The sequence below is a fragment of the Bos indicus x Bos taurus genome, chromosome 2 (assembly GCF_003369695.1).
Source record: "Bos indicus x Bos taurus breed Angus x Brahman F1 hybrid chromosome 2, Bos_hybrid_MaternalHap_v2.0, whole genome shotgun sequence".
In the NCBI taxonomy this organism is placed as follows: domain Eukaryota; kingdom Metazoa; phylum Chordata; class Mammalia; order Artiodactyla; family Bovidae; genus Bos; species Bos indicus x Bos taurus.
The window spans coordinates 91,243,890-91,263,291 of NC_040077.1; the positions used below are offsets into that span (position 1 = coordinate 91,243,890).

At 36.8% G+C, this 19,402-nt stretch overlaps 1 protein-coding gene across 7 annotated transcripts in view; it reads left to right on the forward strand.

The window, feature by feature from the left end:
• The window catches only part of NBEAL1 (neurobeachin like 1), a 155,806-nt gene that overhangs the window by 13,371 nt on the left and 123,033 nt on the right, over positions 1 to 19,402 (forward strand). For all 7 annotated transcript variants that reach the window (XM_027564848.1, XM_027564855.1, XM_027564874.1 and 4 more), the window contains 2 exons: positions 8,994 to 9,085; positions 14,057 to 14,218. In XM_027564848.1, coding sequence (XP_027420649.1) covers positions 8,994 to 9,085; positions 14,057 to 14,218 — 254 coding nt within the window. The remainder of the gene's footprint in view (positions 1 to 8,993; positions 9,086 to 14,056; positions 14,219 to 19,402) is intronic.

Here is a 19,402-nt window from a genome sequence, read left to right on the forward strand (position 1 = left end):
ATATTGATAAAGACCAATAAAAAGGATATGAGTTTAGATAGCTGAAGAGAATTAGAGAGTTGGAATGAAGATCACAAGAATTCTTTTAGAATATATCCTAGAAAGTCAAGGAGTTGGAAAATATGGAAGACTGAATAATAATATGAGAAGATTTAACACATTTAATTGGTCTCAAAAGAAGAGTAAAGAAAGCATGAAATGAATGTTAGTATTTGAAGAGATTGCAGGTGAGAGCTTTCCAGGATTGATGAAAGTCTAGTGAAACCCACAGAGAACGATTAAAGCAAATTCCATACCAATATACATCATAGTGAAACCCTAGTGGTTCTGCAGAAAACCAAAGCAAAAGAAAGAAAGCTTAAAAGCTACCAGAGGAAAAAAGAACTGTCTTCAAAGGGATTACAAGTTAACACCTGATTTTTCAATAATAATGATTGTGAGGAGAGGACAATGGATTGATATCTTTAAAGGAAAGACTAATGTAGAATTTCCAACCAAGTGACGTTTCTTCAAAGAGGAAAGTGAAATAAAGCCATTTTCAGCAAAACAAAAACAGTTCAATTCATCAAGAAAATATAACAATTCTTGGTACTATTGTTTAGTTGCTAAGTCGTATTGGACTCTTTTGGGACCCCATGGACTGTAGCCTGCCTGGCTCATCTGTCCATAGGGTTTCCCAGGCAAGAATACTGAAAAGTGAAAAAGTGGAAGTGTTAAGTCCCTCAGTTGTGTCTGACTCTTTGCGACCCCATGGACTAGAACCCACCAGGATCCTCTGTCCACAGGATTCTCTGGGCAAGAATACTGGAGTGGGTTGCCATTCCCTCCTCCAGGGGATTTTCCTACCCAGGGATTGAACCTGGGTCTCCCACATTGCAGGCAAATTCTTTGTGTTTTTTAAAATTTATTGATTTTTTAATTGAAGGATAATTGCTTTACAGAATTTTGTTTTCTGTCAAACCTCAACATAAATCAGCCATAGGTATACATACATATATCCCCTCCCTTTTGAACCTCTCTCCCATCTCCCTCCCATCCCACCCCTCTAGGTTGATACAGAGCCCCTATTTGAGTTTCCTGAGCCATATAGCAAATTCCTGTTGGCTATCTATTTTACATATGGTAATGTAAGTTTCCATGTTACTCTTTCCATACATCTCACCCTCTCCTCCCCTCTCCCCATGTCCACAAGTCTATGTTTGTTTCTCCATTGCTGCACTGTAAATAAATTCGTCAGTACCATTTTTCTAGAAAACATATGTATGCATTAGGCGGGCTGAATCTTTACTGTCTAAGCCACCAGGGAAGCAAGAATACTAGAGTGGGTTGCCATTTCCTTCTCCAGGACATCTTCTTGACCCAGGGATTGAACCTGCATGTCTTGCATCTCCCGCATTGCAGGTGGATTCTTTTCCGCTGAGCCACCAGGGAAGCACAGGAAACTGCAACAATTTTAAATTCATGTGCACCTCATAACATAGTCTCTAAAACAAGCATTGACAGCACTAGAGAGGAATAAACATATGACAGTCATGATAGGTTTTTTTTAACTTAACATAGGTTAGTAGTTTTTAAAAACATATTTTTCTCAGTAATTGATAGAATGAACAGACCAGAAAAAAAAAATCAGTGAAGATACTGAAGACTTAAACAATGTATGTTTTATGTTAGTTGCTCAGTCTTGTCCAACTTTTTGGGATCCCATGGACTGTAGCCCACCTGGCTCCTCTGTGGAATTCTGGCAAGAATACTGAGGTGGGTTGCCATTTCCTTCTCCAGGGGATCTTCCCGACCCAGGGATTGATCCTTGGTCTCCCGCATTACAGGCAGATTCTTTACTGTCTGATCTACCAGGGATTGAAACAGTAGAGTTGACAAATTAAAAGGGACTTACGTAGAACATTATACCCATACATTCCTTTCAAGTACACATATTTACAAAAATGATGATATGACAGAACTTAAAGCAAGTTTCATAAAATTTCAGATTATTGAAATAATAGAATATGTTTTCTAATGAGAATGTAGTTAAGGGAGAAATGCAGCTAAGGAACAAATTGCAAAAGTATTTTTTAAAAATTCATACAGTTTAAAACAAAGGTTTGATTAAGAATAAGAAATAAAGGAAAATTGGAATTTTTGTGGGGGAGAACTGAATGATAAAATTACACATTTAGATCCTTTTGGGAAGTACCTACAGCATTACCTGGGAAAATTTGTGGCTATAAATGTGTTAGAGAAAAAAGCTAAAATGAAATGAACTAGTCATTTGTGGTAGCCAAGCCTTCAAGATCCCACCTTGTCATATGCATGCCCTTTTACAGTCCTCCTACATTGTAGTGGTTTGTCTATGATGTGTAGAATTTTTTGTTGTTGTTAATTTATTTATTTTTAATTGAAGGATAATTGCTTTACAGAAGTGTGTTGTTTTCTGTCAAACATCAGCATGAATCAGCCATAGGTATACATATGTCCCCTCCCTCTCGAACCTCCCTCACATCTCTGTCCCATCCCACCCCTCGTCATTGTTACAGAGCCCCTGTTTCAGTTCCGAGTGATACAGCAAATTCCCATTGGCTGTCTACTTTATATATGGTAGTGTAAGTTTCCATGTTACTCTATCCCGATGCGTAGAATTTGGCAAAAGTGATGGTATATCGTTTCTGAAATTAGAAAAGACACTGTTTTTTCTACTGTTTCCATCTCAGTTGCTCTCTTTTTCCCTGTATCATTTGCTCTCTGGGAAACAAGCTGCTGTGTTATAAGTAGCCCTGTGTAGAACCCTATGTGAACAACCGAAACCTGGCCAACCACCACCTGAGTGAAGTTGAAAGTAGCTTCTCCAGCCAGTCAGTCTTTGCTGTGATTGCACTCTGGTTTCTATCTTCATCACAGGTTTGGGAGAAATGCTGAGCCAGAACCACCCAGCTAAGCTGTTTTTCAATTCTTGGCCCTAAAAATCTGAGATAATACTTGTTGTTCAAGCTCCTAAATTTAATTTGTTATGCAGGAATACATTAATATTATAGATAAATTTTCCATTTCAAGAAGACAATGAAAGAATAAAATAAGCCCAAAGTAGAGTGAAGGAAATTATAAGGTGTTTTTTTTTTTATGTAAAATTATGAACTTTATTATGTTTATTTTTCAGTTTTTCAGGGAGGTGTGCATAAGTAAGAAGATCAACAAACATTAAGGAATGATTAACTTTAATAAAAAATTATCCATTATTTAACACCTTGGCATGAGTAGCATAAACACAATCTGTATCTGGATATAATTTTAATTAAGAATCTGGAAGTGAGATTGGAGAAGGCAATGGCACCCCACTCCAGTATTCTTGCCTGGAAAATCCCATGGACGGAGGAGCCTTGTGGGCTGCAGTCCATGGGGTCGCTAAGAGTCGGACATGACTAAGCGACTTCACTTTCACTTTTCACTTTCATGCATTGGAGAAGGAAATGGCAACCCACTCCAGTGTTCTTGCCTGGAGAATCCCAGGAACAGCAGAGCCTGGTGGGCTGCCGTCAATGGGGTCGCACAGAGTCGGACACGACTGAAGCGACTTAGCAGCAGCAGCAGCAAGTGAGATTGAAAGTAAATCAATAATAGCTCTTCATTCTGCAAATCTTTCTAGTAGTCCTGGTGATATCATAGGGGAATTATAAGGTTTATTATAGAAATTACTCATAATAAAATACTGAATCTAGAAAAGATAATCAGTAGTTCCAACATCACAGAAGAGATAACTAGATATATATCTTCTGAAGGACATATATAACATACCTGTGTTGTATTTTTTGCTAGAAAACCCCTAAATCTGACAATCTCTAGATTTACTACTTCACAGAAAATACAGAGGACTGAGAAACATGTTAAATGACAGTCAGCAAAATCTCTAATGTGAGAAATATTAAATCACAAATGGCATAGTGTCTTCAGCAAATAAATTAGAGAAAAAAGAAATGTAATAGAAACCCATAGGTTTAAAAAGACTTAAAACATATACCAACAAATTGCAATATATGGACTTTCTTTGGGTCCTGACTTTATCAGACAGTTAAGAAAGGCATTTCTGAGCAAGTCAGGAAAATCTGAACATCAATGGATGTTAAAGGGCTATTAATTTTTTCAGATTGATAGTATTGTCATATTTTAAAAGATGTATTTTATGGTTATGTATTGAAGTATTTGTGGTTGAAATATGATGTCTGGATTTGCTTAAAAGTAATTCATTAGAGGACGGGAATATAGGTGAAATATATGTGTGTATCTAAAAGTTTATAAAACTTAAAAGAATATACGTGTGTGCTTGTGCTCAGTCATGTCCAACTCTTTGCACCCCATGGACTATAACCTGCCAGGCTTCTCTGTTGATGGGATTTTCCAAGCAAGAATACTGGAGTTGGATGCCATATCCTTCTCCAGGGGACTTTCCTCATCCAGGGATTGAACCCATGTCTCCTTCATTGTTCGTGGATTCTTTAACCACTGAGCCATCAGGGCTTGAAAGAATATTAAAACCCAACTATTGTTATGTGGAGAAAGGAAGGTGTTCCCTCTATTCTTACCTGTAACCCTATCCCATAAGAACTTGGTGAAAGTATATGGCTCTCATAATCCTATTACTACTAAAGCTTCCCAGCAGTGGAGTGGATGTTAGGAAAAAGTAAAAATTTCTCATGCTTGAATGTAATTTAAGTCATCACATTCAGCTAGTGGTCACTGCATTGGACAGTACCTCTCTAAGTGTTTAGATGTCATCCTCTGGTAATGAGGAGCCTTTGAATGTATTTGAGCAGAAGAGAAGATTATATTTAAATTGAACAAATCCCGTTAGTAGCTGTGTGTCCACTGGGAGAAATTGAAACTACAGAGACCTGTGGGGATCTACATAACAGTCCAAAATGAACAATTATTTTAATGGCAGATGATTGGATGGATATTTGAGTATAAAATCAATAAACTTGATTCTCAGTTATTTTATAATTGCTTATTTTATGACATTGGATCATGACCAACTTGATAGCAGAATCTGTGTCTTAATAATGGTAGCCGACATGTTTTGAGCATTTGCTAAATGTCAGGTATTGCCAAATGCCTTATATGTATTATCTCATTCGGTGCTTTCAACAGTGCTATAAAGAGAGTATTATTTTCATTTTATAAATCCAGAACAGATCAGAGAAATGAAGTTACCTGCTCACAGTCACACAGATAGTAAATGCAAACGGATGTGAAAGGAAAAGAATACAATTAAGATCATGTGGCACTGGGGATCATGAAATATTTAAGTATGCATATGGGTAGCTTAGAACATTCTTGTTTGGGAGTGTTACCTAATTTAGGCACATAATAGGTTATAAAAATAACTATACTTAGCCTATACTATGTGCTAGGCATTGTTCTAAGCCGTTGACACTTACTAGGTTATTTCATTTTCACAACCCTGTAAAGAAAGGTGCTATGATTATCTTCATTTTTACAGAAGAAACTTGTGCATACGTAGAGTGACTTGTTCAAGAAAGTGCAAAGCGGGGATTAGTGTCCATTTAATTTGACCTCGGTGCTTCTGCAGTACTTAATACATTTGTGTTTTGTGTTAATAAATATTGTGCAACTGGGTAGGTAGACCCTACTGTGTTATTTTATTGTACCACACTCTCATAACCATGAAAATGCCTAAGCTTGAGATTTAATTAATATTGTTTCTGGATGTGTGGACTTTTTTCCTTTTATGACCTTTGGCAGTTCAGTATAGATCATTTTAAGGGTTTTCTCAGGCTGTGTCGGATGTGGCTCTTTTATGTGTTAAAATTGTTTATGGACCTGAATGTACTGATCCTGACTCAGTTCCTCTTTTCCTCTTTTTGCTCACAAAGCCAAAGCTCCATTTTATTCCTGCTCACAATTCAAAAATAGTGTAGTGTAGTGGAGAGGACACAGTTGGATTCATATATCTTTGCATTTTAATCCCTGCACTATCAATGACTAGCTGTATGACCGTGGATAAGTTATATATCCTTAGAACTTTGCTTTTCTAACCTGTAAAATGAGAAAAATGAAACCCTCTCTCAGTGGTTGTAAGGAGTAAATGGGATAATGTATATTTTTAAAATAGCTGATGTAGTACTTGGACAGTCTTTTGGTGGGTTTCCCTGGTTGGTCAGTGGTAAAGAAGCTGCCTGCCAATGCAGGAGACTCAGGTTCTGTTGGAGAAGGAAAGGACCACCCACTCTAGTATTTGCTTGGGAATCCTATGGATAGAGGAGCCTGGCGGGATACAGTGAATGGGGTAGCAGAGAGCTGAATACAACTTAGTGACTAAATGACAACAATAGTACTTGGTACATTGCAAAATCTGAAAAGATTGTAACCGCTTCACTTCTTACTAGTAAAACATTTCCAGGTTTAAATACCATTTCTTTCCTTATAGTTAGTTGTTCACTTCCTAAGAGAACTCTGTACTTAGCAAACACTTGATAGCCCTGACTTTCAGACTTTGAACTAGATACTGTAGAGTTTCTAAATAATCTATAAGGAGAAATACATTAATTCTTTATGGCATTATGAGCTGTTCTGTGTTGAACTTTTACACGATTTATTAAAACTGCTCTGTTAAGAAAGAACTTCTTAATAGAGGCAGACTCCAGCTACTTGTATTTCTGGAGTCTTATCCTGAATGTTTGAATGAATGGATGATGTGCTGATTGGAAATGAAAAAAAACAATTAATGAAATCCTTGAGAAGATTTCTCACAAGAGGTAGTTCTTTTTCTGAAATATTTCCATCTTCTCAGTGATGATGTGGATTATAACAATTTATGATCTGATTTTGGAACAGTGTATTAATAGAAAAAATAAATACACAAAAGGTCAGCTGTCTGCATATTCTGGGAACATTCTTTTAGGAATTCTCATTTGTGTGTAATGCTTTTATTTTAGGGAAATAAATTACTTGAGTTCTTGTTATCCAAGAGCAGTGCCTAACAAATGATAAATAAAACTCCTGAGGGTCATGTTTAAATTGACTGGAGTAAAAAAGTGTTAAGAACATGAAGGAAACATTTTGAGCACCATTTTTAATGATGCAATTTATATTTAAAAGAATTTATGAGAAATCATGGTTTTTTCCAAATCATCTTTGAGATATAACTTACCACAAAATGCACAGATTTTAAGTGTCAAATTTGATGAGTTTTGGTGCAGCAAACATTTGTGTAACTGCTGCCTAATAAAACAAATAGAAAATTTCTATTACCTGGGAAGATTTCCTCCATGCCCTTTTGTAGTCAGTCCTCTGCAAGACAGTCAGTGATCTAATTTCTGTCACCATAGGCTGCTCTAGAACTTTTATAATTGAAATCACAATTTCAGTATGCTTTAATGCCTGGCATGTTGCTCAGCATGTTTTTGAAATTTCTAACTGTTGTCATATCAGTGGTTTATTCATTGTTATTGTAAGCTAGCATTCCATTGTGTGACTATACCACAATTTATTAATTAACCTGTTGATGGAATTTTGGTTTATTTCCAGCTTAGGGTTATTAAAAATAAATCTTCTATGAACATTTTGGTACAAGTGTTTTTTGTTTTTGTTTCTGCTTTTCTCTTGAGAGGAATGACTGGGCCATGTGGTAAATTTATGTTTAAAAGAAACTGCTAAACTGTTTTCCAAGTGATTGTACCATTTTATACTCCCACCAGAAATGTGAGTTCCAGTTATTCCACATTTTTACCAATACTTGATTTCAACAGTCTTTTAAATTTTAACCTTTTTAGTGGGTGTGTGATGGTATTCCATTTCATTTTAATTTGCATTTCCCTGGATAACTAGTGATATTGTAAATGTTTTTGCATGCTACTTGGCCATTTGTGTATTCTCTTTTGTGAAACATCTGAACCTTTTGCCCGTATTTAAATTGAGTTGTCCTTTTTATATTGATTCATCGGAGTTCTTTTTATATTCTTGGTACCAGTCTTTTGTCACATGTATGTACTGAGAATATTTTCATCTGATATATGGCTTGCCTTCTCCTTTTCTTAATGGTGTGTTCTAATAAATAAAAGTTTTAAATTTTGAATAAGAACAATTATTATTTTTTTCTTTTTTTGGTTTGTGATTTTTGTGTTCAAGCTGAAAGATCTTTATGTGCCCCAAAGTTGCAAAGGTATTCTCCTATATTTTCTTTTAGAAGATCTTTTAGTTTTTATGTTTAGGTTAATGACCCATCTCCAATTTTATTTTATTTATGTTTTTTATATTTTTCATTAATTCATTGGGCAAGTATTTGTTGAGTGCCAGGAACTGTTTCAGGCACTTGGTATCCGTTGGTAAACAGAATAGTCACTTGTGGTGAGCCTTTAGATAGGCCCTATGATTGTGAAGTCCACAGTCTAGGGGCACTGACAGGTAATAAATAAATTCTAGAGTATGGGGGAAGGTGAGAAAGCACCATGAAGTGGGTCAACAGAATAGCGTATAAGGTAAATGTTGACTTGTAAGGCTTGTAATTTTAGGAAAACATGGTCAGAAGGCTTCTGATTTTAAGAAAGGGTAGTAAAATTTGGCTTCATTGAGAATAAGCCATTTAAAGAATGACTTGAAGAAGATGCAGGGGTTAGCCATTCAGCTATCTGGGAGAAGAGTGTTCTAGATAGAGAAAACAGCCATTGCAAAGACCTCAGATGGGAACATGTCTGGCTTGTCCCAGTAACAGTCAGGAAGCCAGTACAGTACAGGGTGATGGAGAGGGCAACTTGTGTAGAATCTAACAGTATTGTTAAGACCGTAGCTCTTTGTGTGAGTCACATGGGATCATTATACTTAAATACACATTTTAAAACAGCTCCTATGTCTTCCTGAGTATCATTTAGAGATTTCATATTATTACTTCTTTAGATTATCAGTTTATATTTGCTCAATAGGAGTTAAAACCTTTTTTAAAAAAGACTCCTGACATACTTAATCTTACGATGATTTTCTTATTTCAGAAAGATCCAGATTACCTGAAGCTGTGGTTGGACAGTTTTGTTTCTAGCTATGAACAATTCTTAGATGTTGACTTTGAAAAGCTGCCTACCAGGTATGTAGAAACACTTGGTTTCCTACCCTTGGGTGAATTTGTTAATTCTTGTCATAAAAACCTCATTGATGACATATTAAAAGGATGGCAATTATATGACACACATGCCCCTCCTGCATAACCCTGCTTTCCTAGCAGACATTTCTGATTGATCACAGTCATCTTTCTTGCTGCCTCTTCTTTGCTTTGTTAAGGCACTGGCAACCGAGTGTCCTGCAGTTCGTTTCAGTTCTGATATTACCCAGAATTAGTGCTATATGCCACGAGTTAAGGGCAAATTCCTCTGAGAGACTGTCCTCACTTCAGTCATTATTAGCAAGTCTGCGGAGAAGGCGATGGCACCCCACTCCTGTACTCTTGTCTGGAAAATCCCCTGGATGGAGGAGCCTGGTGGGCTGCAGTCCATGGGGTAGTACAGAGTCGGACACGACTGAGTGACTTCACTTCCACTTTTCACTTTCATGCATTAGAGAAGGAAATGGCAAGCCACTCCAGTGTTCTTGCCTGGAGAATCCCAGGGACAGGGGAGCCTGTTGGGCGGCCGTCTATGGGGTTGCACAGAGTCGGACGCGACTGAAGTGACTTAGCAGCAGTAGCAGGGAGACCTTGACACTTCTGACCAACGGGCTACACATTTGGAGGTTGTCATGACTCCCTCACGTTCAGTAAGTTTGCTACAGTGACTTAGAAATCTCACTGAAAGTCCTGTATTTAGGATTACTGTATTATTATGAAGGATACACATAGGAACAGGGCTAGGGTCTGGGAGGGCCTGGATGCAGGGCTTTTTGCTGTCTCCCTGTGAAGTCAGGCTGTGTTGCTCTCCCTGAGCATCAGTGTGTTCAAAGAAGGAAGCTTTTTGAGCTTTGGTTTTCCAGAGTTTTGTTGGGTCTTATTACATCATTGACTGTTCGATCGACCTTAGTCTGTACTTCTCTCCCCTCTCAGAAAGTTGGGGGGTGAGTCATTCAGATATGCCCAGCCCCTTTTTTGAAACTATCTAAGGGTCCACTGTGTGTCACTCCATTCATTTGCCTAAAATTTCTCTGCTATATGACAGGCATTGTAGTTGAAACTTATTTTTCCTGGCCTATAGTAGGGCCCTGGAAAACACCTTGAAGTAGGTCAAGTTTTCAGATTTTTAAAAACTGGATTTGAAAATCATAACATAGGGGAAAAACTAAAATCTTGGAGAAATGTATAAGTGAAAGTACAAATATTTTCTCCCATTCTTCTGCCTGCCACCATTTCCATAGTCTCGCAGTTCCCAGGCCCACTTCCTTGATAAACTTTGTATTGTGTCTCAAGTCATCTTGTGGACCTAATCCTTGTTAGGCAGGAGAGGTTAGGTTGGCTGTGGTTAAAAGCTGGAGCAAAGAGGAGATACTTTTAGCCACAAAAGGAAGTCAGTTTGTAGAGATGTATTGAGAGGGGAGGGGAGAAATGGCTGGTGGTTGATGATGAAAAAGATTATCTGGAGAATTGAGACTTTCCTGGTGGTCCTAGCTTCCCAGGTAGCGCAGTGGTAAATAAGCTGCCTGCCAATGCAGCAGCTGCAGGAGATGGAGTTCCATACCCAGGTTGGAAGATCCCCTGGACTCCAGTATTCTTGTCTGGAAAATTCCATGGATAGAAGAGCCTGTCGGGCTACAGTCCACGGGGTTGCAAAGAGTTAGACGTGAGTGAGCAGGCTGGTGGTTCAGTGGTTAAGGCCCCATGCTTCCACTGAAGGTGGTGGAGTTGTGATCCTTAGTTTCCAGGGAACAAAGATCCTGCATGACCTGCTGTGCAATCCTCACATTCCCCCGAAAAAAAGAGAATCTGGAAAATTAAAAATCTTCAGGAAGGAAAATGTTTGCAGTTTGGGGTAGAGAGAGGTAGGCACTGAGAGTGTGGCCCAGGTGAGTTGAATTTGGAGAATCAAATTGGAGCCAGATCATGAAATGCCGTGAATATACTCCTCATCGACTTTGATTTTTTGTTATGGAAGATACAAGACTCTAGTAAGGAATTTTTTGTGTAAGAGTATCATGATCAAGTTTTTTTTTTTTTTTTTTAAGTCATTTAGGTGTTTTTATGGAGGTTGGATTGGGAAGGGTTGAGATTGAAGGCAAAAAGCCCCATTAAGAGGTGATTTAATAATTCAGAGAAAGAAAATCATTTGAGTTTTTGGACCAAAGCATTGAACTTAAGAAATGATGTGGTTATGCCCAAAAAGCGCAAGTGCTTTATTGTTTATAAATGCAATTTCAGAGTTCTTCCCCATTAGATTATTTGTTACAAGTTTATAAAGGCTGAAAAATCAGTATTAAATTTTAACTCAAAATAAAATTATGTATTATTGATTCCTACTCATAAAAGAGTATTCTTTTAGTTTATATTACATGCATGCATGCATGCTCAGTTACTCAGTTGTGTCCAACCCTTTAAGACCCCATGGACTGTAGCCTGCCAGGCTCCTCTGTCCATGGGATATTCCAGGCAAGAATACTGGAGTGAGTTGTTATTTCTTTCTCCATGAGATCGTCCCAACCCAGGGATCGAACCTGGGTCTCCTTCATTGCAAGCAGATTCTTTACCATCTGAGCCACCAGGGAAATGAACCACCATTTATACTTAGAAGTGCTTTTATTATCAAAACTTACAGCTCACTTTAAATCATGAATGTAAGAGTTTTTATGGAATCAGAATTTTGGCCTTTGAATGCTTGGTGTTTTGTGAGATGCACTTGTTATCATCCATCTGTTGTAAATGTCTCCTTTCTTCAGAGGTTATTTCTAAAAACAGTACGTAGAGTTATATTGCCACTACATTTAAAGTAAGATGAAGAATGCCAATAGTGTTTTTACTTGCGATTTAGTTTATTTAAAATTATTTTTCATATCTTTGTCAGAATATGGATTTAGATTTTGCTAGTAGTAAATTTTCCATTTTTCAAGTGAATAGTATATGTCAGATGTATAAAACTAGTTGTCATCTTAAAGCAGCTCACAGATAATCCTCATTTAAAGTATACTGACTTTATAAAATTTCCATGTTAGAGAATTCATAATACAAAGCAAGAGTTGCTTTTACCAGATTACAAAGCCTTGAAATTTAAGCTGGACTTTTTCCTGTGTTAGAACAATTGGCAGCTGTTTACAGGAGACATTGAGTAGGCGAACAGAGGAGTGGAAAAGATTTCTGGAGTTTGGGAAATTTCAGCAAAAGGAGCTTAGAATTTTGGCAAGGAAGTCTTAGAGGTGGGAACATACTTCTAAACTCTGAAATCTTTATCACATTAGGCCAAAAATTCCAACTTGGATTATAAACCATGTTCTAATTTTATGAGCGTCAGTTAAGAAAAAAGATTAATCTTTTAGAAGCTGATATTGTTTTCTGCCTAGGAAAATAAAAACATGTAAATAGAAAAAGGGACAACTAAGGACAAAAGGAACTAGTTTTAAATAACTAGAATGAAATATTGGGAAATCTGATGTCGTCTTTCTTGCTGACTTACATTTTTGGAAAAGTGAGGAGGAATAGTTTTGCTTAGTCTTGAAAATCAGTTTTATTTAAATATTTGTTATTTTGAAGTTGCTCTGTTTTTTCTAATCACCTTTTTTAGCTTTTCAGAAAAAGTTAAATATAAAAATGAGTGTTTGTTTTGCCATCTGTAAATAAGAGAGAATTAAAGAATCCAAAGTTGCAAGTGAAATGATGCCCAGACTAAAATGAAGCATATTCTATAACACAGTTGTAGAATTAGGCAACCTTGGTGGTCTGCTTTGTGATTTGTATTTATTTTATAAAACACTTTATTAATTTATATTGTAGGGTGGTTCAGGAAGAGGCTAATATTTATCATGTGTATTTATGTGACTGCTGCTGAGGTGCTTCAGATTTTTCTATCTACAATGAATGCCTTTTACTCAATGTAAAAATAGTACTAATACTTCATGTTAAGCATTATCTGAAAAAGAGACCATTATAAAGTATAATTGTCATTTAATCATATAAGTTCTTCACAGTGCTTCTTTATGATTTGAGCATTTTCCTAATAGAGATAGGAAAATTAGTATAATGACTTATGAAAAGATTCTTAGGCTTTAGAAATGTGTATTTAAAATGCATTACATTTTTAGAGTTCTTCACCTATTTTAAAGTGGAAAATGCACATTGACTACTTGGTTTCAGAGCCCAGTGAAATAGGACAGATATCTGATATTACAGTTTCATAGAGATATTACAGTTTCAGAGATGAGATTAAATGAATGCTTTATGTTACAAAGGTGGAATTTAGCATTCAGGCTTCTGACACTGAATCTAGGGGATTTTAATGTGAGAGGCACATGCAAGGAGTCACTTATATCTCGTGTTGGTTTTTGCCCTGTAGAATCAAATAGTTTTACACAGAAACCGCTTGTCACAAAATATTGATATATCACTTGAAAAGAGTCTTCTGTTGATGTTTGTGCTTGGAGTTCTACATTCATCTCTTTCTCCTTTCCTTTTGCTAGTTATCTTCTCTCCCTCTTCTGATCAGATGGCTTAGGGAGCCTTTAGGTAGGTGAATATTGTTTATTTAGTGAAGCAGTTAACAGATTAAACTAGTTATGGGTACTTCTTTTTTATTTGCTAGTTACTGTTTCTTTTTGAATTGGTATAGACACATATTTTATTTCTAAGTAATAGAAGGTGAACTAATATATTTTAAGTATGTTCTTTAAAAGTAGCACAGTTGAGAATACTAAATAGCATCTTTTTCTCTTTTCAGTAAGCCTCCTCTGAAGTGTTACTAATCACTCTGCTCTAACAGTCTTCTAAAATACCACTAATCATTTGGTGGTACCTTGCAGAGAGGAGGCACAGAATATGGGATCTAGAGGAGCTTCTTTAGGACTTGAACTGAAAATGTAGTTCCTTTAAAGTGCCAGAGATTTTCATCCTGTATTTAAACACACTTCTTATTTTGTTCCCTTTCTATTGTAGGGTGGATGATGTGCCTCCTGGAATATCTCTGCTTCCTGATAATATTCTGCAGGTTCTGAGGATCCAGCTTCTACAGTGTGTTCAGAAAATGGCTGATGGGTTAGAGGAAGAACAGCAAGCCTTGTCAATTTTGCTTGTCAAGTTCTTCATTATTCTTTGCAGGTATCTGGTGCAAATAATTTCTGTTTTAAATAATTAATAGCAAACTAATAATGTATTTATTGGTTATTAATGATGTTTGTTGTTCATGTGGAGTTCTTAAGGATGAGTGCAGCTTTTGAAGTAGACTTGTAGTTTGTTATTATATTGGAAAGCCTTTTAGTATACCTACGTAGAGAGATTCAGCCAAGATTAAAGAATAAGTGCTTTAGAGTTAAGACAACGACAAGAGTTGTTACTTAAGAATTTCTTGCACTAGTATTTTCTCTATGGTCCTCACCTGTAAACATGTACATACACATTTTTATACTGTGCATTGCCATTTGAAAAATGTATTTTTCTAGTCTTTCATTTTATAATTTAACCAAAGAAAGTATAATTATTCCATAGCTTATATTTCCAGATTTATAGATGATTGGGTCTATGGTACTTAAATTTGGTGTGTATAAATAACAATTGGGAAGCTTACTAGAAATGCAGAGTTTGAGCCTTATTTATGGAAATTCGGATCTAAAAGAGCTCATGCATTCTGATTTTCACCTATTCCATGTTAATCTGCATATAAAAATTTGAGAGCCATTGGGTTAGGAACATCATATGCTTCTTAAAATCTGTCTTCTTGTTCTTAGAGGAAAAACTTTTAGTCTTTTACCGTTAGTCTGATATTTGCTGTGAAATTATATATAGATTTTATTAAGTCGAGACAGTTTCCTTTTATTCCTAATTTGCAGAGTGTTGTTCTCAGGAAAGATTGTTGAATTTTCTCAAATGCTTTTTGTGCAGTTAAAATGCTTTTTAATTGAGATGATCAGGTGGATTTTTTTCCCTTTATTCTGTTGATGAAGCATATTACATTGGTCAGGCAGGTTTCATATGTTGAACCATCCTTTCATTTCAGGAATGAATTCCACTTAGTCATGGTATGTAATCCTTTTAATATGCTGTTGAATTCTCCTTACTGGAATTTTGTTGAAGATCTTTGCATTAATGTTTATAAGGATTTTGGTCTGTAGTTTCCTTGGAATCTCTTGTCTGATTTGGTATCATGGTAATACTGGTATCATATAATGATTTATAAAGTGTTTCTTCTTCACTTTTTGGAAAGACGTTGAGAAGGATTGGCATCAGTTCTTCTTTAAATGTTTTGTAGAATTTGCCAGTGAAAATATCAGGTCTAGGGCTGCTTTGTTGAGAGAGTTTTGACTGCTGATTCAGTATCCTTATTAGTCAAAGATCTGTTCAGATTATTTATTTCATCACGGTTTAGTCTTGGGAGGTTTTGTGTTTCTAGGAATTTCTCCATTTCATCTATGTTATTAAATCTGTTGTACAGTCCTTCATAATACTGTAATAATTATTTTTATTTCTTTATAATCAGTACTGTATATCTTTTTATTTCTTTAATCAGTCACGTCCAACTCTTTGCAACCCCATGGACTGTAGCCCACCAGACTCCTCCATCCATGGAATTTTCTAGGCAAGAGTACTGGAGTGGGTTACCATTTCCTTCTCCAGGGGATCTTCTTGAACCAGGGATCAAACCCAGGTCTCCCGCATTGCAGAAGCAGATGCTTTACCATCTGAGCCACCAGGGAATCCCAATTGGAGAAGGTAATGGCAAACCACTTCAGTATTCCTGCCTTGAGAACCCCATGAACAGTATGAAAAGGCAAAAAGATAGGACACTGAAAGATGAACTCCCCAGGTCATTAGGTGCCCAGTATGCTACTGGAGATCAGTGGAGAAATAGCTCCAGAAAAAATGAAGAGATGGAGCCAAAGCAAAAAAGTACCCAGTTGTGGATGGGACTGGTGATGGAAACAAGGTCTGATGCTGTAAAGAACAATATTACATAGGAACCTGGAATGTTAGGCCCATGAATCAAGGCAAATTGGAAGTGATCAAACAGGAGATGGCAAGAGTGAATGTCGACATTCCAGGAATCAGCGAGCAAAAATGGACTGGAATGGGTGAATTTAACTCAGATGACCATTATATCTACTACTGTGGGCAAGAATCCCTTAGAAGAAATGGAGTAGCCATCATGGTCAACAAAAGAGTCCGAAATGCAGTACTTGGATGCAGTCTCAAAAACGACAGAATGATCTCTGTTTGTTTCCAAGACAAACCATTCAATATCATGGAAATCCAAGAAAAGCAAGAGAGTTCCAGAAAAACATCTATTTCTGCTTTATTGACTATGCCAAAGCCTTTGACTGTGTGGATCACAATAAACTGTGGAAAATTCTTAAAGAGATGGGAATACCAGACCACCTGACCTGCCTCTTGAGAAATCTGAATGCAGGTCAGGAAGCAACTGTTAGAACTGGACCTGGAACAACAGACTGGTTCCAAATAGGAAAAGGAGTATGTCAAGGCTGTATATTGTCACCCTGCTTATTTAACTTATATGCAGAATACATCATGAGAAATGCTGGGCTGGATGAAGCACAAGCTGGAATCAAGATTGCCAGGAGAAATATCAATAACCTCAGATATGCAGATGACACCACCCTTATGGCAGAAAGTGAAGAGGAACTAAAAAGCCTCTTGATGAAAGTGAAAGAGGAGAGTGAAAAAGTTGGCTTAAAGCTCAACATTCAGAAAACTAAGATCATGGCATCTGGTCCCATCACTTCATGACAAATAGATGGAGAAACAGTGGAAACAGTGGCAGACTTTATTTTTTTGGGCTCCAAAATCCCTACAGTTGGAAGAAAAGTTATGACCAACCTAGACAGCATATTAAAAAGCAGACACCTTACTTTGTCAACAAAGGTCTGTCTAGTCAAGGTTACGGTTTTTCCAGTAGTCATGTATGGATGTGAGAATTGGAGTATAAAAAAACCTGAGCGCCGAAGAATTGATGCTTTTGAACTGTGGTGTTGGAGAAAACTCTTGAGAGTCCCTCGGACAGCAAGGAGATCCAACCTGTCCATCCTAAGGGAAATCAGTCCTGAATGTTCATTGGACAGACTGATGTTGAAGCTGAAACTGCAATAGTTTGGCCACCTGATGCGAAGAGCTGGCTCATTTGAAAAGACCCTGATGCTGGGAAAGATTGAAGGCAATAAGAGAAGGGGACGACAGAAGATGGGATGGTTGGATGGCATCACAGATTCAATGGATATGAGTTTGAGTAAACTCTGGGAGTTGATGATGGACAGAAATGCGTGGCATGCTGCAATCCATGGGGTCGCAAAGAGTCAGACACTACTGAGCGACTTAACTGAATTGAACCGAATCATGAGTAATGTCCACACTTTCTTTTCATAATCTGTCTTTTTTTTTTCCCTTTGTCTGTCTTGCTAAAGATTTGTTAATATCTTTAAAGAACTAATTTTTGTTTCATTAATTTTCTCTGTTTTTAAGAATTTTTTGGTCTCTGCTCCGATCTTTATTGTTTCCTCTTTCTGCTAGCTTTGGGTTTAGTTTGTTCTCTCTTCTTGATTCCTTAAGTTAGGCAATTGAGTAGTTGGTTTCTTTTCTTTAGTGTAAGCACTTAATACCTATAACATTTTCCCTTTCACCACTTTCACTACCTCTCATAGGCTTTCATAAGTCGTATTTTTCATTTATCTCAAGTATTTTCTAATTTCCCTCTTGGTGTCTTCTTCGATCCATTGATTGTTTAAAAGTCTTTTGGTTAATTTCCACAGTTTTGAGAATTTTTCAGTTTTCATTTTGATTTTAGCTTCATCCTGTTGTGGTTAGAGAAGATGCTTTGTATGATATCTGCCATTTTAAATCTGTTGAGACTTAATTTGTAACCTAACATAGTGTCTATCCTGTAAAATGTTCCAAGTGCACTTGTGAAGAATGTTCTATTGTTATTAGCTAGAGTGATCTGTGTATGTTTGTTAGATCTGTGGTTTACTGTGTTAATTAAATCCTCTGTTTCTTTACTTATCTTTTGTCTAGTTGGTTTTATTCATTATTGTGGAGGAGATATTGAATTCTCCAGCTATTATGGAAGAAATATATTTCTCTTTTCAGTTCTGTCAGTATTTGCTTCATATATTTTGATGGCCTGTCATTAGATATGTAAATATTTATAATTGTTGTATCTTCTTGCTAGTATTATACCTTTGTTATATTGCCTGTGCCTGCATGCTACGTGGTGTCTGACTCTTTGTGACTCTCTGAACTGTAGCCCACCAGGCTTCTCTGTCCATGACGTTTTCCAGGCAAGAATACTGAAGCAGGTTGCCATTTCCTTTTCCAGGAAATCTTCCCAACTCAGGGATCAAATCATGTCCCCTGTGTTTCCTGCATTGCAGGAGGATTCTTTACTCACTGAGCCAGCAGGGAAGCCCCTTGTTACATATATAATGTTATATATACCTTTATTATATTATGCTTTTTAAAGTATATAATGTCCTTGTCTCTTGTAACCTTTTTTTGATTTAAAGCATGTTGTATCTGATATTCATAGGTCAACCTCTGCTCTCTTTGAGTTATTCTTTGCATGGAGTATCTTTTTCTCTGCTTTCACTTTCAACCTGTTTGTTTTCTTGGACCTCAAGTAGGTAATATATAGTAGGATCATGTGTTTGTGTCAATTCTGCCAATCTTTGTCTTTGATTGGAAACTTTAATCCATTTACATTGAAAGTAACATTGCTGTTATTGTGCTATTTGTTTACTTTATGCCTTCAAACAAGATTTTGTGCCTTATTTCTTAATTACTGTCTTCCTTGACATTTTGTATCAAATGTTTAAATTCCTTTGTCATATTCTATTGTATATTCAGTTCAGTTGCTCAGTCGTGTCTGACTCTTTACAACTCCATGAACCATAGCAGACCAGGCCTCCCTATCCATCACTGACTCCTGCAGTTTACCCAAACTCATGTCCATTAAGTTGGTGATGCCATCCAACCATCTCATCCTCTGTCGTCCCCTTCTTATGCCTTCAATCTTTCCCAACATTAGGGTCTTTTCAAATGAGTCAGCTCTTCCCATCAGGTGGCCAAAATATTGGCGTTTCAGCTTCAACATCAGTCTTTCCAATGAAGAACTAGGACTGATTTCCTTTAGGATGGACTGATTGGATCTCCTTGCAGTCCAAGGGACTCTCAAGAGTCTTCTCCAACACCACAGTTCAAAAGCATCAATTCTTCAGTGCTCAGTTTTCTTTATAGTCTTAACTTTCACATCCATACATGACTGCTGGAAAAGCCATAACC